At 35.0% G+C, this 27,554-nt stretch overlaps 1 protein-coding gene across 5 annotated transcripts in view; it reads left to right on the top strand.

Annotated features, from left to right (window-relative positions):
• Positions 1-27,554, top strand: part of ZNF292 (zinc finger protein 292) — a 96,406-nt gene that overhangs the window by 56,990 nt on the left and 11,862 nt on the right. For 3 of the 5 annotated variants that reach the window (XM_053222487.1, XM_027057299.2, XM_053222488.1), the window contains 3 exons: positions 12,901-13,103; positions 19,365-19,501; positions 21,798-21,939. In XM_053222487.1, coding sequence (XP_053078462.1) covers positions 12,901-13,103; positions 19,365-19,501; positions 21,798-21,939 — 482 coding nt within the window. Of the gene's footprint in view, positions 1-1,557; positions 1,670-12,900; positions 13,104-19,364; positions 19,502-21,797; positions 21,940-27,554 lie in introns of those variants that run through there. The other 2 variants (XM_053222489.1, XM_053222490.1) reach the window with 2 other exon arrangements.

The following is a 27,554-nucleotide window of genomic DNA, read 5'->3' as shown; positions in this document are numbered from 1 at the left end:
AAAATCTTCACTGTGAAAATTGCAAAAACTACATTCTTAGAATTCCATCTTTTGGATCTAGTGCTACTCCTAAAGCCATGCCAAAGTATAAATCCCTCTTTCATGCCATAGCAGTTGAGATTTTTAAAGATGTTAAATCTACATTCATGATTCCTGGTTTTTGTTTTGTTTTTAATGTTTATTTTTGAGACAGAGAGAGAAAGAGTGCGAGCAGGAGAGGGGCAGAGAGAGAGGGAGACACAGAATCCGAAGCAGGCTCCAGACTCCGAGCTGTCAGCACAGAGCCCGACGCAGGGCTCGAACTCACAAACTGCAAAATCATGACTTGAGCTGAAGTCACACTTAACTGACTGAGCTACCCAGGCGTTCCCATGATTCCTGTTTTTCAGTGCATTTTGTTGTTCTCTTTAATGTATAATTCTTAGAACTTCATGTGTACCCTAAATATGATCTGGCCAGCTTTGAAGTCATTGGTGCTCTCATATTTTTCATCCTAACATTTTATACATGTTAGCGTGACTTGAGATGACATTAACCTTTTTGGGTAGTCATATCATACAACTTGATGACATTACTAAAATCACACAAAATTTTTAAAAAACAAATGCTACCCTTAAATTATCAACTACATTTTTTAAGTTTATTTATTTATTTTGAGAGAGAGAGAGAGAGAGAGAGAGAGAGGGGGCATGAGCAGGGGAGGGGCAGAGAGAGAGGGAGAGAGAGAATCCCATGCAGGCTCTGTGCTGTCAATACATAGCCCGACAGCTCAGAGTCCAGTGTGGGGCTTAAACTCCAGAATTGTGAGATCATGACCTGAGCCAAAATCAAGAGTTGGACACTCAACTGACTGAGCCACCCAAGCACCCCTCAACTACATTTTTATACTTTGTCTTTTGGTACAAAAGGCATTGCCTTTTTTCCCCCCGTTCTGCTTAATTTCACTGTTAGATTTATTCTGTCTCGGCAACTTGTCAATATTCTTTTAAGTCTTGATTTTGTTATTCAAGGTTTTTGTCCTTACCAGTTTCCTCTTATTAACATATATTCTGTTGACATCCACGTCCTTGATAATAACCATAAAATGGTCGTGTCCAGAAACCTAGCCCCTGAGATATTTCTAGAAATCTTCCTTCTTGCTTTTAGTCCTTTAATCAGTACTGTTTGATTATGGTTGTTTGATCAAATATTCCTATTTTTCTTTTTGTCTGCTCCATGGTTCTCCTTTTTTGTATATAAGGATTAGGTGAAAGACCATAACAAGTACTTGGCTAGAGTTCTTTTAAGTAGTGTTGTTTAATACTGAGGTTACTATGACCTAATTTATTATTTTTAAAAATGAACTTCTTATTTTTAGAATAGTTTTAGAATTGTGAAAAGTCCCCATATACCCCACAGCCAATTTTCCTTACTCTTCATATCTTAAATTAGTATGCTACATTTGTCACAATTAATAAACCAATATTTATACTTTGTTATTAACTAACTTCCATACTTTATTCAGATTTCCTTAGTTTTTACCTAATGTCCTTTTTCTGTTCCAGGATCCCATCCAGGATACCACATTACATTTAGTCGTCATGTCTTCTTAGGCTCCTCTTGGCTGTGACAATTTTTCAGACTTTCCTTGTTTTTGATGACCTTGACAGTTTTGAGGAATACTGGTCAGGTATTTTGTAGAATGTCCCTTAACTGGGAGTTATCTGATGTTGCTCTCATGATTAGAACTGGGCTTATGGATTTGGGGAGGAAGATCACAGAGGTAAAATGTCATTGTTATCACATCATATCAAGGGTACATACTCTCCGCATGACTTCTCATTGTTGATATTAACATTACTTGATTACCTGGATGAGGTAATGTGTTTATCAAGTTTCTCCACTTCAAAGTTATTCTTTTCCTCCCTTTCCATACAGTACTCTTTGGAAGGAAGTTACTACATACAGACCACACTTCAGAGGTGGAAATTTAAGCTCCACTTTCTTGAGGGGGCAGTATCTATACAGATTATTTGGAATTCTACACAGATTTGTCTTTTAACCCTTTTATTCAGTCATTTATTTATATCAGTATGGACTAATGGATATTCATTGTCTACTTTGGTGATAATCCAATACTACTTTATTTTAGTTGCTCAAATTGTCCCAGCTTTGGCCATTGGGAACTCTTTGATTTAACTTCTGCGTCCCTTTTACATACCCCCTTCATTGTGGGTTATGTTTTTCATTTGAGTACTTCCTTGCTTTCTGACACTGTAAGGTACTCCAGCTTATTTTGCATATTTTCTACCCCAGTCCTAGAATCAGCTATTTTTCCAAAGAGCCCTTGTTCTTTTTCTTAGAGACTAGTATTAGAAACTAAGATCTGATAACTGGGTGTGTTCATTGCTGTGGAGGTGTCATTGCTTCTAGGACCTTTCAACAGACAAAGCAAGAAAATATATGTAGGTATGCTAAGCCGTGTATATACACATCTGTAAATATTTCTATATGTAACCAGCTGTATGTGTATTAAACTAAATATGAGTGTGTTCATGCTGATGTATTTCACTCAAATCCATACCACAAGGATCATTCTAGCCTTCTCTTGCTTATCTATAACCTCTCACATAAACAGAATGTCATATAATTGGAGTCATGCAATAATGTAGCCTTTTCAGACTGACCTCCTACACCATTGGCCATCTGTGTACTTAATTAATCAGTCTTAGTGTACATGTTTTCTACCTCTGTGGAAAACGGCTTTATTGATAAGAGTACAATGCTTGTGTACAGTATCTTGCCATTTTTCTGATAGGCTCCACTCATCCAAAGTTAGATGAGTATTTCCCCACCTCTTCCAGTAAAGTTCTTTTGTAACACTTGTAGTACAGTTAGATTTTTTTTTTTTTTTTTTTTTTTTTTTTTGGCCGTATTCTGCATTTCATCCTGGGTGTCCCCAACCTCCTAAATAATTTTTTAATTTGCATGTCTTAAGATTCCTTCTTTGTTCTGTAAAGTTCTATAGGCTTTGACAAATGCATGGTGGCCATGTATCCACCATTATGGTATACAGAATAGTTTCACTGCCGTGAAAATATCTACTATCTTCACCCATTTAACCCTCTCCTGAACACCTGACAACTACTGATTATTTACCATCTCTATAGTTTTGCCTTTTCGAGATTTTCATAATTATAGGCTTTTGGTCTAGCTTCTTTTACTTGGCAGTATGCATTTAACATTCATCTATGTCTCTGATACCTTAACAGCTCATTCTGTTTTATTGCTGAATATTTTTTATTGCTTATTAAAGACCTCTATGTTTTTAATACCTTAACAGCTCATTGCTGTTTTATTGCTGATTAGCAATAAAAAAGATTCTTCATCCCGTTTCTTTATCCATTCACCTGTTAAAAGATATCTTGTTTGCTACAAGTTGCTGTTTATGAACAAAGCTACTATAAACATTTGCATGCAAGTTTCTGTGTGGACACAAGTTTCACATCAGTTGGGTAAATACTAGGAGTAAGATTGCTAAATCTTATGGTAAGACTATGTTTTGCTTTGTAAGAATCTGCCAGACTTTTTCTAAAGTGACTATACCATTTTGTGTTCTCACCAGCAATGAATGAGAATTCTTATTGCTCTAGACCCCCACTGGCAATTGGTATTACCTATTTGGGGGAATTTAGCATTCTAATAGGTGTATAGTAATACCACATTTTTGTTTCAGTTAACAATTTCTGTAATGACATAAGATCCTGAAGATCTTTTCATATGCATGCTTGCCATCTGTATATCTTCTTTGATGAGGCATCCCTTTAGAATTCTTGCCTGTTTTTTAATCAGATCATTTGTTTTCTTATTGTTAAGTTTTAACAGTTCTTTGTATATTTTGGATACAAGTCCTTTATAAGTTTTGCAAGTATGTTCTTTCAGTCTGTGGCTTATCCTTTTCCTTAACAGTGCAGAAATTTTAAATTTTAAGGAAGTCCAACTTAGGAATTTTTTCTATTGTGGATCATGCTTTTGGTGTTTTATCTAAAAACTCATTACCACTGTGTTAACTATACTGAAATAAAATAAAATAGAATAACAGTACATGCATACATAAATACATACATCCTCACTACCAAACCTAGAGTTCTATAGATTTTTTCTCATGGAAGTTTTGCATTTTATATTTGGGTCTCTGATACATTTGGGGACATTTTGGGATAATTTGACAGGTATAACCTAATTTGTGTTCAGTGAATCTGTCTTGTCACTTAACACTCACATACCTTCTTCTGAACAATCACAAGCCATGTTTTTAATATAATTAATTTTGAGACTCTTATTTAGGATTATTTCTATTGCTCAGCCCCATTTTGAAAATTACATTTTCCTATCTATCCTTTTAAATCTAAAGTTTATTATTATCAGAACCACCATAAGAAAAGAGGAAGTCTCCCTTTTCTCTGTCATTATAAATAATACATAGTCAAACCCAAGCAGCAGACTTTTCTCGAGAAGGTACCCACCTTTGCCAGTTTGATTGTTCTCAACATTTTTGGTGAGCTAGGGGCCATCTTGGGTTCTAGCTTTAATAACAATTCACACAGATTAGTACCAGGTCTATAACACTCAGGGTGTGTGTATCCTTGGTCCTGAGCCTGCTTCCCCTTCTTTTGTATATGTCATCATTTTACAATCTAGACTCTGAGAGAGCTCCCTATTACAGTCACACTGAATCCCTTCAGCCTTTCCCCTTATTCTGATATATTGGGATAATTTGCAGTTGCACAGATTAAATTTTTATCATCTTTCCAGTCCTTTCTTGAATTTGAAGCCCAGCAGTGTCTTTCCCCCCAGAACCAATTCTTTTTCAAAGGAAATTTCTAAAGCTTAAGCTTTACCACAGTACTTATAAATCCTTAAGAGTTTTGTGAGAAAATAAGTCTTTATTTTAGTAATAAACTTTGCATTTAAAAGTGAATGTAGAGAATTGTTCCTTGGTTTATCAGGTATTAGTATACATAAGATATAATAATATTTTGAAGGGAGGGGAGATGGGAGGAGAGAGCAGGTGATAACTCATACTTTCCAGGTAAATAGGATGAGGCCAGATATGATTACAGCTGCATTTACTTTTGGATAAGAAATCTGTAGTTCCTTCACTCTTTTGGTACATTTTTGGTGTATTTTTTTTGTATAAAGATATATACAATATATATATTTTTTATAAAGATATATATAATATATATATTTTTGTATAAAGAGATATATATAGGTCTTTACCTGTCTATACAGAGAATGCCAGAAGAGGTAACTCTGAAACCTAGACTTAAATCTACTGACACTTTTTGTGTGTTAGGACATTTCTTACAGAAAGTTACTAAAAAGAAAACCTTAAAGACTGTATTAAGTACTTTTAGGAGTACAGTTGACCTAACTTGTTTCTCTTTGGTTGTCCCTCCCTCCCTTCCTCTGTTGTTTGTTTAATTTCCTTTTTCTATTGCTTTGTGTCCCCTTCTCTTCTTTGCCCTTAACTGACCTTGTCTTGGTATACAAAATAACTGAAGGGAACATTTTAGATTTTATTTTTAAAAATCACTACTAAATTAGATTGCCTTTTACTTGTATATAACCCTTAGATCCTTGAGGATCAGTGACGGGATAAAATTAAGCTGACAGAATTAAACTACAGTAAGTTTATAAAAGTATTCACTCACAGTTTCGGGCTGATGATATATTTGTATTTATACTCTACTGTTATGTAATTAAATATAAACATAGTGACCCCCATATTTTCATTTTCACTAAAAATGATTTTAAAATACACTCACTGGTTTCTTGAAACATTAATGAGTGTATTTTATAATAATGTTATGTGGATAAATATGTCAGAACTTAAACGTAAAACTCATAATGAGATCTTACTTCACACAAAAATTTTAATGTTGCGTACTAACTAGGTTCATCTATGATGTGGATTTTTATTAAATAAAAAATTCTTTTTAAATGTTTATTTTTGAGACAGAGACAGCACAAGTTGGGGAGGGGCAGAGAGAGAGAGGGGAGACAGAGAATCCCAAGCATGGCTGGTGTCGCCAGCGCAGAGCCCGACACAGGGCTTGAACCCACAAGTTGTGAGATCATGACCTGAGCTGAAACCAATAGCCTGACCCTTAACCAACTGAGCCACCCAGGTGCTCTGACAGAGAATTTTTTTTTTAATTTTTAAAAATTCTGTTTCATTTCAATCATGTCAAAAATTCAGTTATCATAAATTTTTACTATAATCCATTATGACCATAAAGTTTCAGATTAATGAAAAAGGAAGCAAGACTGAAATCTTTTAAGTAAAAATTCTATTTCTTACAAATGTAATATATTCCCTCAAGAAAGGATGAGGGGTGGGGTGACTAAGACTATCCCTAATTGGTAATTTGGGCACTGAAATCTAGATACCTACAGCAGTGGTACTCAATCCTGGCTGTGCCCAAATCACCTGGATAGTTTTCAGACATTTCAGTGCTTAAGAGGCCTACCTCAGACCATAGTCTCTGGGTCTGAGCCCCAGGCATCAGTAGTTTTTTGTAAGATCAAGATAATTGTACAGCCAGGGTTAAGAGCCACTTATCCAGAGCTTGACGTGTTGTGTTTTTATTAAATTTCTAAATTTGGATTTTTGTGACTAACAATGCTGCATTGATTTTTTAATTGATTTTTTTTTATTGTGGTTAAAAACATGTAACATAAAATATACCATTTAATCATTTTTAAGTGTATAGTTCAGTGTTAAGTATATTCATATTGTTGTAAAACAGGTCTCCAGAACTTTTTCATTTGCAAAACTAAAATTCTGTAATAATAGCAACTCCTTCTACCCTACCCACTTCTACCAGCCAGTAGTTAAGCACCATTTTACTTTTGGTTTCTATGATTTGATTACTTTAATACCATATTTACCTTTTTGTGACTAGCTTATTTCACTTAACATAATGTTTTCAAGGCTAATCCATGTTGTAGCATGTGACAGGATTTCCTTTCTTTTTAAGGCACCTGTGTGCGTCAGTCACTTGAGTGTCTGACTCTTGATTCCAGCTCAGGTCATGATCCCAGGGTTGTGGGATTGAGCCCTGTGTTGGGCTCTGCTCTGAGTGTGGAGACTGCTTAAGATTCTGTCTCTCTCCCTTGCTCGCATGCTCTCTCTCAAAAATAAAAAAAAGTGAATAATATTCCACTGCATGTATATACCACATTTTGTTTATTCATTTATTGGTGGACATTGGGATTGCTTCCACTTCTTGGCTGTTATGAGTAATATTGCTGTAAACATGGGGGTGCATGTGCATATCACTTTAAGACCCTCCTTTCAGTTCTTATGTGTATATACCCATAAGTGGGATAGCTGGATCGTATGGTAGCTAGTTCTATTTTAACTTTTTGGGGAACTTCCATATTGTTTTCCATAGAAGTTGCTCCGTTTTACAGTCCCATCAACAGTGCACAAAGGTTCCAATTTCTCCATATCCTCACCAGCATTTATTTTCTGGGTTGGTTTTTTTGTTTGTTTGTTTGTTTTTGATAATAACTATTCTAATGGTGTGAGGTAATATCTCATTGTAGTTTTGATTTGCATTTCTCTGATGATTAGTTGGGTATCTTCTCATGTGTTAGACTTTTGTATATCCTCTTTGCAGAAATGTCTGTTAAAGTCATTTGTCCACTTTATAATAGGATTATTTGATATTTTATTGTTCTACACATTTTTTATATATCCTGGATATCAACTCCTTATCAGGTATGTGATTTGCAAATACTTCCTCCCATTATGTAGGCTGCCTTTTCACCCCATTGATTCTGTCCTTTGATGCATAAAAATTAGGTTTGATGTAGTTCCAGTTGTCCGTGTTTGGGTTTTTTGTATGTACCTTGGTGTCATATCCAATAAATCCTTGCCAAGTCTAGTGTCTTCAAGCTTATCCTCTTTGTTTTCTCATAGGAGTTTTATGGTTTTGTGTCTTAAATTTAGATCTTCAATCCATTTTGAGTTAAATTCTTATATGGTATACAGTAAGTGTCCCACTTCATTTTTTTACATGTGGATATGAGTTTTCCCAGCACCATTTGCTGAAAAGATTGTCCATTTCTCATTGAGTGATTTTGGCAGTCTTGTTGAAGATCATTTGACTATATATGTGAGGGTTTATTTTTGGACTTTCTGTTCTACAGCATTGCCTATGTATCTTTGTTATTAGGCCAGTACCACACTGTTTTGAAAACGTAGCTTTATAAATTATTTTGAAGTGAGGAAGTGTGACACCTCAGACTTCGATCTTTTTCAAAATTATTTTGGCTATTTGGAATCCCTTGAGATTTCATATGAATGTTAGGCTAAATTTTTCTATCTCTGCAAAAAATGCCATTGAAATTTTGACAGGAATTGTATTGAATTCTTAAATTGTTTTGATAGGTGGACATTTTGACAATTATTAAGTCTTTCAATCTATGAACACAGGAATCTTTCCACTTACTTGTGTCTTTAATTTCTTTCAGCCATGTTTTATAGATTTCAGGGACAAGTATTTCACCTTCTTGGTTAGGTTTATTTCTTTTTTTTTTTTTTTTAATTTGTTTTCATGTTTGTTTATTTTTGAGAGAGAAAGAGAGAGAACACAAGCAGGGGAGGGGCAGAGAGAGAGGGAGACACAGAATCTGAAGCAGGCTCCAGGCTACGAGCTGTCAGCACACAGTGCAGGGCTCGAACTCACAACCTGAGCCAAAGTCGAACGCTCAACCGACTGAGCCACCCAGGTGCCCCAGTTAGGTTTATTTCTAAGTATTTTATTCTTTTTGTTAATATTGTAAAATAGAATTGTTTTTCTTAATTTCCTTTTCAGGTTGTTCATTGCTAGTGTATAAAAATGCAATTTATTTTTGTATCCTGTAACTTTTTGCTAAAGTCATTTATTCTAATTGTTTTTTTGTGTGTGTGGAGTCTTTAGGGTTTTCTATATGTAAGATCATGTCATCTGCAGTCCGATTATTTTACTTCTTTCCAATTTGAATGCGTTTTCTTTTTTTTTCTCTCATCTAAATGCTAAATTGTTTTTATGATAAAATACAAATTGTATTTTTTAAAAAGGAATAGGTAATGCAGATTCGGGTAGGCCATGATGAAGATTTTAGAATTTACTCTGAAGGCAAAGGGACCATTGGAGGATTTTAAACTGGGGGAAGACAATCAAGTGTGTACTTTAAAAAAAGAAAAGAAAAGAAAAATAAATTTAAAAAAAGAAAAGAAAAGAAGATGCAAGTCCTAGTGGAGATGATGGCTTAAGAGTGGATGCAGGAGACTAACAAAGTGCAACAAAGTGGTCTGGTAGATTAAAGACTGGGCTTGGAGGAGTGGGTGAATGGCAGGAGTAGAGATGGGGAAGAGTGAATGGATTGAGTATTTAGGAATTATAAGTGACAGAATTAGGTGGTGGATTGGATGTGTGGGTGAGAAGCAAGTACGAGAGAGCATTTTTAAGGCCAACTCTTAGATTCCTGGCTTTGAGTACAACTAAGTGGATTGAGATGACATATGCTGTGGTATGGAGGTTTTTCCCCCCAAATGTTTATCTATTTATTTTGAGAGAGAGAGAGAATAGAATCCCAAGCAGGCTCTGCACTGTCTGCACAGAGCCCAGTGAGGGCTCCATCTCACAAACTGTGAGACCATGACCTGAGCTAAAATCAAGAGTCGGATGCTTAACCAACTGAGACACCCAGGCATCCCAGTATAGAGATTTTTGTATGCAGAGTTTGAGATGGTTGTTAAATAGCTAGTTCAGAGATGCTACAGAGGAAATCGTGTGCAGATCTTGGCATGGAGATACACATCCAATTAATAAGTTCATTCCACTTTGAGGAAAATTCAGGACCTAGTCTGAATTAAGTTTTTGTGCATAGGACATGCTCGTTTGGTATTTGTGGAATGATTTATCACAAAAATCCAACATATATATTGTAATATATTTAAAGTTAATTATCTTTAATGTAGGAACTAGTATTTTTAAATATTAGTATGTGGCATTCTATGAGAAGAGGCCATTTCTTACTTTCTCAGTTGAACTGGCTAAACATTCATTTACATTGTCATTTTATGTAATCCAGCTCTCTTGACAGGCTCAAATGTGGTAAAACCTGCTTTTCTGTTCAAGTCCATAAATACAGGTAAAATAGATTAAAAGGTTACACACCAGTAAAATTCAGGATATTTTTACTTTTCTAGAATGGGAATGGGAAAAGCAAGGTGAGGAATGAGATGTGCTATGACTAGCTATTCAAGGATAAATATAAAACTTTTTTTGTAAGTCTGGCAAGCACTAAAACAGGTAGTCTTTGAGGTGATGTTATAACATCTGTGATGTCTGGATTGGAGAGGAATAGAGAAAGATACAGAGGAATGGGAAAAATGAGGAAGAAATGGAGAAAGGCGGGGGAGAGTGAGCATTTATTACGTTCTGAAATGGGTATTAAGATATAATCTACTTTTGATCCATTTGAACCCCGTGCTTCAGAATTATTTTCCCTTAAAAGTTAATGCCACCTCACAGCTCTTTACTGCTATACAGTGCCACTCTAATTAGAAGTAGACACACTAGGGGCATCCTAGTCTTACTCCTAGCATCTAGCTTACTCCTTACTCCTTACTCCTTACATCCTAGCTTACTCCTAGTCAGTCCTAGCATCTGACTCTTGATCTCAGCTCGGGTCTTAATCTCAGTGTCGTGAGTTCAAGTCCCCTGTTGGAGCCTATTTAAAAAATGCCCAGCGTGGAGCCTACTTTAAAAAAAAAAAAAAAAAGTAGACACACTAGTCAAATGTGAATTTTGTTTTCTAATGCCACCACTGTATTAAGCTGGAAGTCAGAGGACCCATTTTTTCTTTCTGGTCCTGATTCTGTCATTAACTGGCTGTATGACCTTAGGACGTTACTTACCTTCTGTGAGCCTCAGTTTACTCATCTGCCAAATGATGGAGCTGGACAAAATGATTTGTAAAGTCCCTTCTGCTCTAATACTCTGTATTTCTTTGGAATCAATTTTGCCCTAAGCGTGGCAGTGGTTTCTTATCATTAAAAAAAAAAAAAAAATCCACGTGCAACTATGTTTTTGACATTTTACAGTATTAACATATATCCTCCTATACATTGAACTAGCACAGAAATTATTTTGTACAATCTGTTATTCTAATTTATATGTTGCTATTTGAGATTTTAGGGACGATATGAGTTTCTATTCAGAGTGTCATCAGTTTTGTTAAATACTTGCCACCTTTAAATAATTTCTTTGCCACAGTCCTCAGGATTTGTTGGTTTTGAATTTTAATGGGAATATTTTAAGTAATTCCCAGACTTTGTATTGCTGGCTTTTTCCTTTTGAAAGAATGACTAGGAAAGTAAAACTTTTTTAAGTCTGTGACTTATTTATAGCCAGAACAACTTTATTTTCACTTTTTTTTTTTAAGTTCTCATTTAAAATCTTTACTGATTTTGGTTTGGCAGTGAACTAAACTGTTAAAAGATATTTGCAATATAATTGTCCCCAGTAGAATCATGTGATATTAAAAAAAAAAAAAGTAATGCTCCATATATGTAAGACATATAGTCAGAGGCACTGTAAAGTTATGTTTAGTTTTATTTCTCTCTGTTCAGTCTTTATACTTTTTGATTTAGTTTAATGTGGCAGAGAGTAGAATAGAAAGTGGCAAGTACAAAGGTCTAGACTTCAAGAAAAGGATGGAATTTGGGTTTCTGTGTTAAAATGCTTATACGCTCATGGTTTTAATACTGAGGAGCCATGATTATACTGTCTTATAGGAGAGTCTTTTTACAGTGGAATACAGGAATATAGTACAGTTATACCTAAAAAATAAAGGTACTAGTGGGTAGCAAAGGATGTTTAAAAAAGGAAGAACATCTCTCACTTTCCATCTTTTAACTTACAAATTGCTTACTAGACGTATCTTCCAGTCTGTTCATAAAGAGAGAAATTGTGTGTTTTATTTGGAGTATTAAAATTGTATTCCCAAAAGCCTTCCAAAGGTTTCAGGCTAGCCATCACCCAGTAGATTTTTAAACATGATTTTCTCATTGTGATAAAGAAAACAGGGAAGAGTTTAAATTTGCACTGTTAAAATTTAGACTCTCCCTCACAAATACAAACAGTAAAGATTCTTATTTGTAGTTCATCAAACAGGCAGTAGGAAATTCAAAGACTTGAACAGAGTAGAAGTGTATTATGCTTAAGTGGGTCGTGAGGAAATGTTGAGGTTTATCGGTTAATGTTTTAAAAGTTACAAACCTATGAAGTTTCAGCAGACGTCACCCACTCCCTTAATTTTTCTATAGATATTTAATTTGTTTTAGAACACCTATTAAAGCAAAATAGACCTCACCTTTGTAAAATAAAAAATACATCATCAGTACTGAACACAGTTTTTGGTTGAATCTCATCCTCTAGCGTATCCAAGTATCCTTTTGTGGTTACCAGTATGAGTGTGTAATGCTCCAGTACTGCAAACTTCTAGGGATGCTACTTTCTGGTATTCAAGAATAAATGTGAGGAAAAGAATTTACTATAATTTTAATAGCAATGGCTATTAGAATTCAATACAAAATTATTTTTAAGTTAATTCACTTCATTCTAAATGGTACTCTCAGGTAAAAATATTTAATGCAACTTTTAAAAGTTAGCAGTGTAATCTCCTTTTGCTTATTAAGGTCAAGTATTTTGTAATAGTGTGACAGTAATAGAAAATTGCAAAGAAAAAAGAGTGGTAGTTCCTGTGCTTAAAAAATATATATATATTCCTGATAAGTATTTGTATTGCAAATGAATTTTCAAATGTTAATAATCTATTATGTCTTGTTTTTTAAAGTGAATGAATTTTTAGCTTTTGAGGGTCCCATCTTGTTGGATATGAGAATTAAACATCTAATCAAAACCAATCAGTTAAGTCAAGCAACTGCTCTAGCAAAGCTGTGTTCTGACCATCCAGAGATTGGTACAAAAGGTAGTTTTAAGCAAACTTACCTTGTTTGTCTTTGTACATCATCACCAAATGAAAAGTTAATGGAAGAGGTGAGTATATTTTCTTTTGTTAGTAATTAATTTTAAAAATGAAGAAGTTAATTTTCAATTAGAATGTCTTTGACTTCTCTTTCTTTTAGATAGTGAGGGACTATTGTCAGTCTTAACTTTTCAGTATGCTCTTGGGTAGTGATTCTAAGCAGCTTTCAGAATTATATGTAAACTGATTTCATCTAGCTTCTGTTTTAAATAATTCGAATCTTTTTACTGCTTTGGTTAAATTTTGGGAAAGATGGAGGTGGCTTAACAATTTAGTAGGATGTTTATATTTGTCAGCAGTTGGGCCTTAAATTTAGTTTTACCTGATACTTGTAGGATACTTGTAGATCTTTCTAACTGGCTAATTTAAGTAATTATTGGAATTTATTTGACTTCTTACTAAGAATATGTTTTCTGTTTTACACACACACACACACACTCATGCACGCACACATAATGTATTCAAAAACATAATGTATCCTAGGAAGAAGTTATAAATACAGATAGATAAATGTCTATATATAGGTCACAATTTTACTTGTATATTTAATGTAAAGCTTTATTTTCTCTGTGTGACATATGATATTTTTACTTCTAGTTTGACATAAAACATAGTATTCATGTATTTGTTTTATACTACAGAATTCTGAGGTAGAATCATGGTCCAGATGGGAATTTGCATAATATAGCCTCAGACAGAAACTTGAACGCCTACATGAGGTTACAGGTTGTAATTGTAGAGGTAATTGTGTGATTTTTTTTTTTTTTTTTTTTTTAAAGACTAGAAAATGAAGAGGAAGATGGTAGCCTTGGACCAAGATTAGGTCCAATAAGGTTGTTGTGGATGGTGAGGATAATGAGGATACTGGGAAGAGTGATGTCTGGCATTTTCTAGGCTGGATAGAATAGCTCCCAGGGCTGTAGCCTAGGGAATTATATCATTAGTTTAGACATTGGCTAATCCATAGATTTTTTTCTTTATTTCTCTTTTATCTCAGATAATTGGCTTTTTAGTCTCTATATCAGAGCAAAGTAGGAGACTGAAGTTTTCTTATTAGTTCAGAATAGCTATGCAGACAGTTAATTGGCAGATATATAGTTTCTTAAGATAGCTTTTGAAATGTATTTAACAGTTTTTCTAAAATTCTTAAATTAACTATGGTGCTGCTGCTACATCTTAGATTTTTTTCAACTCAAATAAAGCTTTCATTATCAGTTCAGCTCTTGTCCTTATGTCAATCTGTCCATCCATCCATCCTCCCTTCAGCAAATTTTTATTAAGCACCGTGGGGTTAAATGTGAGTTAAGGCATAAGCCTTGGCCTAAAGAATCTTTAACTTCTAATAGAAAACTTTCTAAACATAGGGTCGTTGGATTAGCTTTGAAGTCCTGTTTGAAGTTGAAGAGTATGAATTTGTAATTTCCAGGAAGAATCTGTATTTCTAACTCTCTTGAATAATCAAAAGATCTTGCAATACTGAACCTAAGTTTCCTTTTGGTTTAGTTGAGTAGTAGCAACCCAGCTTGCTCTGGGACGTCCTCAGAAAAATTCTCTATGAGGACCCCAAGTATCTCTGATATCCTATGGAATGATTTTTTTCCTTCTTACATTAAGCAGATAGAATTAAGGCATTCCATGTTCTTTTTGTTTGTTTGTTTAATGTTTATTTCTTTTTGAGAGAGAGAAAGGGAGTGGCAGAGAGATAGGGACAGAGGATCGAAAGCAGGCTCCATGCTGACAGCAGAGGGCCTGATGCGGGGTTCAAATGCACAAGCTGTGAGATTATGACCTGAGCTGAATTCTGACGCTTAACCGACTGAGCCACCCAGGCACCCCAAGTCTACACATTCTTCCTAAAAGTCTCCCTTTGCTTAGAGATTGTTTGGTTATTCTTTTATGTTCCTATTACAAACATATAGAAACTTTTTCTTAATTTCCCATTTGAAGTGGGTTAAGATTGGCTGTCACCAAGGTCTATTTTATTTCTGCCCCAGGGAAAAGTAGTCACTTTGGAACAATTGCCCAAAGACAGAGGTGGTATTCTCTCTTTCTCTCTCTCTCTCTCACACACATTCATTTACCTTTACTTGTCTGGTTCTTATAAGCATTTGAGGTTTTTACCCATTCCTTATAGTATGGTGGGAATAGATAGTGGAAAGAGTCAACCATAGGCTGGATTCTGTGGTCCTTTTGAGGAAATCCTTGTCCAAGTGAGCCAGTAGGCAAGGGATTGACTATTCCCCCAGGATCCTTTCATTTTAATAGAATTAGCAGCTAGCCCTGGTAGATGGCTGAAGAATGGGGCTGAGAGAGTGGAGTGTCTGTCTGGCTTCTCTGGAATTACTAGCTTGGTCTGTAATCTTGATAGAGGTATAAAACGAAGTGAGCATTGTTTATTTTAGATCCAGTATTTCTGTTGGTTTTGTCATTAAAATAAACATAGAATTTAAAAAGTAAAATTTTCTTTCTCTCTAACCATCACTTCTCAATTTAATACTCCCCCAAGTAATCATTCAGTTTGAAATTTGATATATAACCTTTCTGATAGTTATATATATATTTTTTTCTGTATATTTTTCTATATATGTATGCACCCTGGCAGCTAATTACTTTTTCCCCATTTATTATGAACATCTTTCCATATTGTTCCATATAGATCAACCTCATTCTTATGGCTGCATAATTCCATAGTATGTATTTGTAATAACTTTAGTCAGACTAGGGGGCATTTGAACTATTGTCTTGTATATATGTCCTTTCATTCCTGTCAGGGGTACACTGGTGGGACAGATTTCTGGAAGTGGACTTCCTGGATCAAGGAATTTTTAAATTAATAGATAGGGACTTACTACCAGCCAAAAAAGATTATGCCAATTTATATTCCCATAAACAGCATATGAAATTTCCTCTTCCCTAACACTGGAAATAATTTGTCTTTTAAATTTTTGCTAGCCTGAGAGTTAAAAAAAAAAAAAAAAAAAAAAGCTCGTTATTTGATTTTATGTTTTATTAGTATGAGAGGTTTACCATTTAAATTATTTTATAGAAGGAAAGCAATTTTATCTTGGTAAGCAAAAAAGACTTCTTAAAATGTGATTAGAGCCAATACATTTTAAAAGTATACTCAGTAAATGTATATAAATACTGGTGAAATGTTCTATATTTTTTGAATACCTGGCATAAAGAGCCATATTAAAACCTAAAAGTCATCTTTCATGTTTTTTTTAATTTTTTTAATGTTTATATCTGCGTGCATGAGCAGGGTAGGGGCAGAGAGAGAGGGAGACACAGAATCCAAAGCAGGCTCCAGGCTCTGTGCTATCAGCACAGAGCCTGATGTGGGGCTCGAACCTAAGAACCATGAGATCATGACCTGAGCTTAACCAACTGAGCCACCCAGGCACCCCTCATCTTTCATGTTTTTGAAGTGGTTTTTCTGTTTTACAGAGTTTAGCATAATACGTCTTTAACAGATCATTCTGATTTTAAAAATGTATTCAGTTCTAAATTTTCTGGTACTTAAATTTTTGCTCATTTTTCAAAGCAATAGAGAAAAGATATCCATCTTATATAAATAGTCCCTATTTAGGTAAACACTGGCAATTGCTACTTTATGCTGCCTTGGATTTAAAAAAATAATAATTCTTGTTCATTGATAGCTATATTTGACTTGTATTTCACTTTCATAGTTTGAATAGAGCCATTCATTAGTCTAAATACAGTTTCATTTTCCCTGCCATTCTCTTTAGTGTCCTGTTTTTTTGAGAGGACTCTCTAGTGGCAAATCAGGGAAATGAAAGACAGTAAAAATTGTTTTCTTAGTATACCTATAAAAAGTGAGGTTTTCTGTATTATTGAATATGGCAAATGTTTCAGTTGATATGTTGTATATGTATGAAATAAGTATGTAGCGGCTACCTAACATACAAATATATATTTCTAATGATTAACTGTAAGCTAATGTAAGTAATGGCATTGGGAAAATAGGTTTCCTTATATATAATATACACATTTTACATCATTGGAGCAAGAAGAGTGGCTTAGGTTTTAGAAGAACCGGACAACATGGGCGCCTGGGTGGCACAGTTGGTTAAGTGTCCGACTTCGACTTCAGCTCAGGTCATGATCTCACAGTTCGTGAGTTTGAGCCTCACGTCGGGCTCTATGGACATCTTGGAGCCTGAAGCCTGCTTTGGATTCTGTGTCTCCCTCTCTCTCTGTTGCTCCCCCACTCACGCTCTGTCTCTCTCTTTCTCTCTCTCTCTCAAAAATGAATAAACATTAAAAAAAAAAATAGTGTAGAAGAATGACAACAAAAGATCGGTTTCAAAACAAATTAGATTTTCAGGATATAAGATTTTTTTATTAAACCTGAACATGTGAAAATCAATATTTAGCAATAAAGGGCCTCAACTTGCTTGTGCATGGAGAATTCTGAAAAGAATACAGACTTTGAAGCTACATCTGGGCTGAAATCTTGACTACCACTAATTAAGCATGTGACTGAGCAAGTAACCTCTCTGAACCTTATCTCTAAAAAGTTAATAGTAATATCTACCAGGCAAGATATTGTGCAGATTTAGCAATACTATTTCTGAAGAAGCTGGCACAAATAAATAGAAGCTGCTATTATTGTTATTATTAACATGAAAAAGTAAACAAAACTCATAGGTCGACTTCTAATAATTGTCTGTATGTGTGTACCAGGATAATTGTTTAAAATTAACACAGTTTGCAGTAAAAGATAATGTGATTAAATGGAAAGAATGTATTTGATGTCAATCAGACAAAATTTGATTTATAGTTCTACCACTTAATTAACTTTTGCAACTTGGGCAAATAATTTGTTTGAACACCACATTCATTATGTAAAAAATGTTAATTATAATGCCTACCTAGTAGAAAATTTCTGATTAAATAATAAAATATGTCTGACAGTGCACTTAATGTGATATAGATATTTGAAAATATTGTATGATTACATATTGTTCAGCCCCTTTTTAATTTTTTTAAATGAGCTCACTTAAAGATTTGTTAGAAGGAGTTAGGTAGAGGCATAGTGGAAAGAGCACTGCACCAGGGAGTTGGAATTCCAAGACTCCAGTTTCACTCTTAACGCTGCCACTAACTTCATAATTCCTTTCAGAAGTCATTGTTGTTAAACACACAAACTCAGAGCTGTGTCTTCTCTTGTTTTAGTGTTTTCTAGGGCAGCTTAAGGTATAGAATGGGACCTCTGAATCTATTCTCATGCAACCTTTGTTCTCAAAGATAAGCCTCAAAGTTATCCTCATTTAGATACTTATTCAGTCCTAAACACATATTTTACACACACACACACACACACACTCTCTCTCTCTCTCTCTCTCTCTCTCTCTCTCTCACACTGACATACTCAGAAGTTGATGAGGAGAGACATAAGATCAATAAGGAGGGGCATGGTTACCTCTGTGGTGCATGGGTGCCAGTGCTCTGTATCGTCTTCAATTTTTTTTGGCCATTTGTCATTTATAACATGTTGGAATTAATCTTTTTATTTTGTGGAACACTGGTGATTTGTGATTATGTGATGTTTGCCATATTCTTGTTTTATAGCAAATGCTTGTAGAGATCATATGTAAGTTCTGTTTATGTAGTAAATCATTGTAATATGATAGTAAATTTTAACTTTTCAAAAAATAAGCAATAAGATGTGTGTAATTAAATGAAGTTGCCTTTATCTAGGTTATACTTATGTATGCATGGCTGTTGACAGGCTTTGAGATGAAGTGAATTGATATGAAAAGAAAAATAATGGAGATTTATAGAAAGCTGAGATGAGTTTAAAGGTAGTATAACTACAGTATAAAATGTTTCATATTATACCTTTTTCCCTCAGATGAATAGACACTTTATTAGTTTATATCCAGTAGATCTCTGTGTCTTTCTGCTGATTCTAATGCAGGTAATTCTAAATTACCAGATGAAAAAGGGGAAAAATACAGCTTTTCTTTTTCAGTATCATAGACTTGATTAATGGGTAGAGGGTACTTACAATGAGCATTAGTTTTTTACATATAGATATTTGTAAAGTTCTTGAAAATAGTTGGTTTTTGACTTGAAAAAAGATTTCTTTATTGCAGCCTAGTAATGACAAACTATGAATTGATAGTATATATGAGGTTTTACTGATGAAAATGATCTGTAAATATCTAGTGAAGATTTTAACATGTATTGCTATATATCCTAATACAAACCATTTTATGGCATATTTCTGTGTCCTTTTTCTGTAGATCTCAGAAGTTGATTGCAAAGATGCACTAGAAATGATCTGTAACTTAGAATCTGAGGGTGATGAAAAAAGTGCTCTTGTCTTATGTACTGCATTTCTATCACGTCAGCTCCAACAAGGAGATATGTACTGTGCTTGGTGAGTTGATTTTATTTTGTAAGGAAAACTTTGTTAAACAAAAAAACAAGATAGGTTGTGAGAGTGCAGAGAGCTCAAGAACATATTTTTAATCTTTTAAAGTCTTAACAAGACAAAAAGCTTATTTGCAGTTATTACATGCTATGTAAACTGTCAACTAATTCATATTATAACTGAAAATTTTTTTTCTATTAAGGACCACACAACTCCTTAGTATACCAGTAATGATTGTATAATAATTAATAGATATTAGAAGATGAAAGAAAGGTTTATTTTATCTGATGCCACAATAACAATTTTTTCAAATATGTAAGCAATCTATGATTGAATGTCTGTATTTTTTCCCTCTGCATATTATATACTTTCAATTACATAATTAGCTGCTAATCATTCGTGTATAGAAATATAGTTCATTTTCTGTCTGTGAGATATTTTACTTCACTAACTTCTTCAGTGCACATTACTTTATATGATACATTTTCAATTCTGCAAAGCCTGTTCTATATAATCTTTTGGGAGCTTGCAACTAATGGAGCTGTTGACCTCAGCTGATTCAAAAATCTTAAGGTCAGCTGTCTTAATGTGTTAGCTAAAGCTGACAATCTGTTCAGTGAGCAGCATTATTAGTCTTCAGTGTTGTATTGGTAATATGGGAACACAAAATTTAGTTTACAATATTCTAACATTTAAGAATTTTTACCAAGTGACTAACACATTACATACAAATGAATATGGAACAGGCAAGCTAAATAAATGTGTAATTAAAGAAGAATAAAGTTTATAAAGGTTTTCTGAGCAGCTGTGAGTTTTGTTATGAAGGGAAAGTCATAAATGCAGGACAGAGAGGATTGATATAAAAGGCAGGTAGGAAGATTCTGAAGGGAGAATAAATAACATGCATATACTACTGAGGACAAGTATATTTTCTATGTAACATAAATAGTAGTGACTAAGAAATTAAGTGTGCTGTTGCTTTAAAAAAGGCATCAAAGTCTGGATTTCATATGACCAACATAGGCAATCTATTATAAGGTCTTAAGAAGGAAGGCAAAGTAGAAGTTTATGTGTAAGAAATGCTGTTTAATACAAGTAATGGAGAAAAATGGGTTGGGGGCTGAATGGTGAGGGTAGAGTTGGGATGAAGAAGTGGCAGGACAGAGCTGAGATAGGAAAATCAACTAGAAAACCAGTACAACAGTCCATCTGGGAAGTTACGAAGTCTTCCTTATGGATGTTGGAAAAAAATGACGATAGCTGTGTTTAGGATAGTAAAAAGCAGGGGCTGTTAGGGTCAGTGATAATGATGCATTAAATTAGAAAGATGGTGAACTGGAAAGAATGTTAATCATCTTTTTCATATATTAAGTTTCAGGTTTCAGAAGAGATCAAAGTGGAGAAGTCTTATAAAGAACTAGAGAGGTGAAAGTGGTCAAGACTGGAGAGACAGATTTTTGAAGTCCTCCATATATAGGTTAAAATCCAGTAAATGAGCAAGTTGTTCAATTGGGTGGTGAAAGAGCAGAGTTCCTAGAAGTGCAGACTGAGGAAATAATAATAGGAAAGGCATGTATTGAGGAGAATACTTGGTGAAAAAATTTGAAACAAGGAAGAAGATTTTTGTGTAAATTAACCACAGAGGACAGAAGAGAAATAGGACAATAGGTAAAAGTGAGGAAAATTCATCATTTCAGTAGGATTATTTTCTATGAAAGATACATTCTAATTGCATTTGAAATCAATTTTAAAGTCCATTTTCAAAAATTTCTTTATTTTACCAATTTGACAGAAATTAGTTAAATTACTTTCTTTTGGGTTCTGTGTGATCATTGATTGTTAACATTTAATAATATTAAATTTTAAATTTTAAATTTAATTGACCAGTTGGTCAATTTTAAATTTAAGGTAGAAGATAAAATGAAATGCTTTTTAAAATATGCCATTGATATATATGTATATGCATTTTATGTATACATACATTTTGTGCTTTATAAAGTCACAGATGTGACTCAGAGTTACCATTTGTATACTTTTAGTTTAAATGAGAGGTGCTTCATTAGTGACAGGCAGTGCTTCTCCCTGAGATTGAAAAATATCAGTCAATAAAGTGATAAATCATATCCTGGTTTTATTTAGTCTCTAAAAAATTGAGATCTATTTTATATTTTATTTAAACTTAATTTCACATGTAGAATTGGAATCTAAAACCAGCTTTAATTTCAGATGTAATGACTGGACTGACATAGTCCATGATTGTTACATTATTGTTCCAACTTAATTTTTTTTTTCTTTTTTTTAGGGAACTCACTCTCTTTTGGAGTAAATTACAGCAAAGAGTAGAACCATCTATACAAGTGTACCTAGAAAGATGTCGTCAGCTTTCTCTGTTAACCAAGACGGTATATCACATTTTCTTCCTGATTAAAGTTATTAATTCTGAGGTAAGAATAATCAAGCTATTTTTTCTTAATTTAAGATACATAAATAATCTTTAATAAAAGACATTATTTTGGCACTTCTTCCAGTGATTTTTGTTTATTTCATTTAGAGTTTTCAACATTGCTTTCCTTATTAGTCTAATAATAGAGATTTGCTATAGAGAAACTTAAAAATGCAAATGAGAGCCAGAGTCTTGCTCTTGGCCTGAAGAAAAGTAATATTCTAGTATTATATCATTCTATAATTTTTACTCCTATGTGTTCTGCTGTTTTGATAGTTTGGCTCTGTAGAGATTTAGAAAGTGTGAAGAGAAATGGAGAGATAGCTTCCTTTGTTGGTAGTTTGGCAGATTACATTGTCTAAAAATCCTTTTTCTACAAAATGCCCCAAAATACTTGATGACATAAACATTTCTATTGATGTATAGCATCTGAGATTGCATGAATGTTAGGGAGGGGAAATCCTTAGGCTCAAAATGAAGAAGAACCTAAAAACTAGAGCAGAAAGCTTGAGTTGATGCTGGGCCCCTCCTGGCTTGGGTGGGGATTAGGGTATGTTACTACTTGTGGTAACTAAGGGGTTTGAGTTTTAATATGCCCATGGGGGTAGAAGATAGCTTTATGGGGATAGGAGATAAGATCTTGGGCTCGGCCCTCTCATGTTAGGGAGCTGAAAGTGAGTTCCCCTGTCCCCCTTCCCCTCCCCAACCTTGAAGTCCTATAATTTCACTGAAAAAGTAGACTAGAAAAATACTACTTTTTATTTAACACAGATAGATGATAGGAAACTTTGTGCATATCCAACTGGGCTGTGGGTCACAGAAGGAAAAAAGTTTTCTTTAAGCAGTTGTACCCATAGGTCTATCCTTACACAGATTTGGGGTCCAGATTTACCCTGTCTGTATAGTCCAGAAATCCCCATGCTGAATAAGTAATGTTGAAGAAGGTAAGGGTGGAACTGGGCTGGTAACAGCTGGGATACCTGGCAGAAGCAAATGCGGAACTTTGGAGGGACATACCCTCAATGTAGGATTCTTAGATAAAGCCCTGCTTAAGATGAGTTTGTGATCAAGATTTACAGAACATGAAGCAGTTTGTCATGAGGGAATTCTGTCAGAAGTAACAATAGGATTAAACATGAAAGGATAGAAACTATAAATTACATATACTTGAAGACATAAGTAAATTTAACCACCAAGATTTATAAAGCATGTGAAACAACATGACATGACTAAATTTCAGTAGACAAAAAGAATAGAATTATTTGCCTAGTAGTTTAACACAATTATGGAAAATTCTACAAAATACATGTATTTAAAGACATAAAATAAGGGATTGAAGTATAAGAAAGACACTATCAAAATGATCAGATTTTAAAGAGTCAGAAGAACTTTTGCAAATAAAACACAAGTCATTGAAATGAAAACATTTAATAAGTAGATCAAACAAATTAAATACAACTGAAGAGGCATGTAATAATCAGAGGTTACCTGTGTGTTTCCATTTATTTATTTAAATTGGAATCCAAGTTTTATAAGATTAATTTATTTTCTTATAGCATAACCCTTGCAGTAATGCAGTTGGTTCCCATTTTAAATGTACACAGAAGACACTTTCCATAGTTGCTACGTTGCATAGAATGCGATGCCAAACAGTGTTTAGGAATCCTTACAATCTGGTGTGCAGCATGACAAGAAGTATTTTTTAATTCATGTGTAGTTTTGTTTTTTTTTTTTTTTTTTGAAAGGAGGGACCGAAAGATACTCTTCTGTCCCCCCTTTAAAAGTAACTTTTTAAACCTGTAGTTGGTCCATAAATTTTACATATATCTTCACTTTTTCTCCTGAAATAATTTCTTTTCAGGAGAAAAGAATTTCTCTCAAAGTAAAGGACAGGAATGAGTCCTGCTTTCCAGTTTTTCCTCTGTCAGCCTTGTTAATTCATTCTGATTTTCCATTTTCTATATTGTAGTGTTGCAGTTAAAAGAAATGAACTTACAATAGTAAGTTTCTTAAAAAATTAATGTGCAATTTTAAAACATAGGTTGTGCCACTAGTGGCTTTATGTCTCACTTAAAGAACAGTGTAGCAAAGTAGAAGGAGCTTGAAATCAGAAGCCAGACAAATTGGGTATGAAACTTGATGTTCTGTTGACCACCTGTTAACTCTAACCACTTTGTGTTACATTTTTTAAAATTTTATTTTCATTTTTATTTATTTTGACAGAGAGGAGAGAGAATCTTAAGCAGGCGCCATGCTGAGCATGGAGCTCGATCCCATGATCATATGATCATGACCTGAGCTGAAATCAAGAGTCAGATGCTCAGCTGACTGAGCGACCCAAGCGCCCCTCATTCCTTAATTAGATTAATTAAGGACATTAAGTAAAAGTGACTCTCCTCCGTCAAACTTACACCCCACTTAGAAGGAGATTGTGTTGGAGAGGGGAAGAACTTGGACAAGAGCTACACTGTGCATTGTCATAGCCAGTAGCCACATTTTAGGGGCTCAGTAGCTCCATGTGGCTAGTGACTACCATATTGAATAGTATAAAAAAGATTTCCATCATCACAGTTCTGTTGAGTAGTGCCTTTCTGGAGAGACTTTGGATTCAGAAGTAAAGCACCTATATAAAACACTTAAAAGCATGAATAATAGCTTAGAGAGTTGGTCAGGGGAGCACACCTACTGACAAGAATAACTTGCAACTTGCTAATTACTCTGCCCCAAAAATCTTGTTTCCCATTCCATAAAAATTTTTTCCCTTTGTTTTTTACTTTTTGAAATCTGATCAAGCAGAGGTTTTATCTTAAAACTAGAATCCTAGATTATTATTAAGGACCAAAAGAGACCTTAAAATTAATGCTATAGTGACTAGGTTCTAGTAAAACTTCTCAGTTTTCACATGATGCAATTTAGTCTCAAGGTCAGTGATTTGGGTTACCTGGTGGCCCTTTTTAAAAATTCCAGGAGTGGGGCGCCTGGGTGGCTCAGTCGGTTAAGCGTCCAACTTCAGCTCAGGTCACAATCTCGCGGTCCGTGAGTTCGAGCCCCGCGTCGGGCTCTGGGCTGACAGCTCAGAGCCTGGAGCCTGTTTCAGATTCTGTGTCTCCCTCTCTCTGACCCTCCCCCGTTCATGCTCTGTCTCTCTCTCTCTCAAAAATAAATAAACTTAAAAAAAAAAAAAAATCCAAGAGTTAGGGGCACCTGGGTAGCTCAGTTGGTTGAGCATCTGACTCTTGATTTTGACTCAGGTCATGATCCTGGGGTCATGGGAGCCTGCTTAAGATTCATTCTCATTCTCTCTTTCTCTCTCTCTCTGCCTCTGTTCCCCGCTTGTACACACTCTCTGTCTCTAAAATAAATTTAAAAATAAATAAATGAATTCAAAAAAACACAATTCCAGGGTTTGTTGAAGACTGTTGGCCAGTTTATTCATGCTTTTTCCTAGACCCTTGAAATTAAAAGGTTGAAAAATATAGCACTATTGCACTATAGCACTCAGTCTATTGATGGAGACACACAAACATGTGGACCATCCAACCCACTTGTCTGTTTTGACTGAGTGATAGCCAGACAGAATGGGAGGGGAAAGCGTCCCTAGTATTAGAAAAAGCATGTAAAGTAGTGTGAAGAAAAAACTTCTCTTTTCTTCACTACTCTTCACTACTCACTGAATACTTCTGTTCATCAAATGTGTGGGGGTTTTCTTCACATCAAACAATTCTCTGGACACCAGCTGGGTATCCTACAACTTAATTCTGACACTATTTACCTGGAGGTAGCACAGATCTCACAGATTAAGTGCCCAATACCACAAGACTGACACACACACACACACACACACACACACACACACACAACCCCTTTCAGATGCTAATCACAGGTCCAGTTTGTCACTTGTGCTTCTGACCAACTGGCTGAAATCAGAAGTTCCTACAATATCTTTCCCTAGATTTGATTAATTTGCTAGAGTGGCTCACAGAATTCAGGAAGACAATTTACCTACTAGCTTACTGGTTTGTTGTAAAAGGATACAACTTAGAAAGTGCAAGATGAAAGAGATGCTCAGGGCAAAGTATGGGGGAAAGGGCAAGCTGCCTGCCTCCCCAGATCTCTGCATGTTTACCAGCGCAGAAGGTCCCTGAACCCTGTTCTTTTTGGGTTTTTACAGAGGCTTCATTACATAAGCACATTTGATTAAATCATTGGCCAGCGTTGGTGATTGATTCAGAACCCAGCATCTCTCCCTCCCTTGGAGGTGGGGGTGGGGGCAAGACCTGAAAGTTCCAACCCTCTAATTACAAGTTTGTTCCCCTGACTACCAGACACCATCCGGTGGTTATCTGGGGGCTCTCCAAAAATCCCCTCATTAACAAACTCCTTTGTGGTTAAAAGGGCCTTATTAATAGCAACACCTGTTTCATGGTTTAAGGCTCTGGAGCTATTTTAGGAGCTGGGAACAAAAGGTTCCCTTACAGCTCTTATCATTTAGGAAATTACCAAGGTTTTAGGACTATGTGCTGGGAGCCCTGGATGAAAAAATATATATGTATTTCTTATATCACAGTATCACAAGTGGTATCAAGCAAATGAGAGAATGGCATATTTTGGGATCTACAGTTAGCTTAGTTTACCTGCAGTATAGGCTATTTGGGTGTAGGGCAAAAGATAAAAGATGAGTCTAGACCAGATGAGGCATAGGTAGGATTGTTAAGACCTTTTTGTATTACCAATTAAGAATATATATTTAATTCTGAAATACAAAGGTAACCATTTAAGAATTTTAAAGCAGGGTAAGACATGGTATGCACGGATGGAGAAGAGCTGAATAGGATGTTCATGGGGAAACTAACCAGTCTGTAAGCCTTAAGTAGCTTTGGGTCAAGGACACTAGGCAGTCAGAGGAGAGGAACAGAGAAGTGGAGGCAGGGGGGTGGATACCAAATATAAAACCTTGTCTTTTTCAGAAGGTTGCCTGGCGCTGGACCACTGTCTGGGGGCGGCGGGAAGGGGGTGGGTCTCTATTCCTCCCTCTGAGTTTTTAGCACTTAGCTTTCTTCTGTTCCTGTGACTCTTAAATTCAGGCTGGTGCTATCAGTACTTTTATTAACTAATGTTATTAAGTACATTATTATAGGCTAATTACTTGTTTAATCACATATTTATGGAAAATTGTGAATTCAGACTCATCTTTAAAAACCCTTATTATAGGTGGCTCAGTCAGTTAAGTGACTTTGGCTCAGGTCACGATCTTGTGGTCCATGAGTTCAAGCCCTGCGTTGGGCTCTGTGCTGACAGCTCAGAGCCTGGAGCCTGCTTGGGATTCTGTGTCTCCCTCTCTTTCTGTTCCTTTCCCACTTGCATTCTGTCTCTCTCTCTCTCTCTCTCTCTCTCAAAAAAAAAAGATTTAAAAAAAATTAAAAAATAGTAAATATAAAATAAAATTAATAAAAAAATCCCATTATAAGGACACCTGGATGGCTCAGTCGGCTAGGCAACAGACACTTGATCTCAGCTCAGGTCTTGATTTCAGGGTTGGGAGTTAAAGCCCTGCATTGGGCTCCATGTTGGGTATGGAGCCTACTTAAAAAATAAATAAAATTTAAAAATTAATAA

The sequence above is a fragment of the Acinonyx jubatus genome, chromosome B2, assembly GCF_027475565.1.
Source record: "Acinonyx jubatus isolate Ajub_Pintada_27869175 chromosome B2, VMU_Ajub_asm_v1.0, whole genome shotgun sequence".
Classification (NCBI taxonomy): Eukaryota; Metazoa; Chordata; class Mammalia; order Carnivora; family Felidae; genus Acinonyx; species Acinonyx jubatus.
Note: the sequence above shows the minus strand (reverse complement) of the source record. Positions and strands in the feature narration are given on the sequence as shown.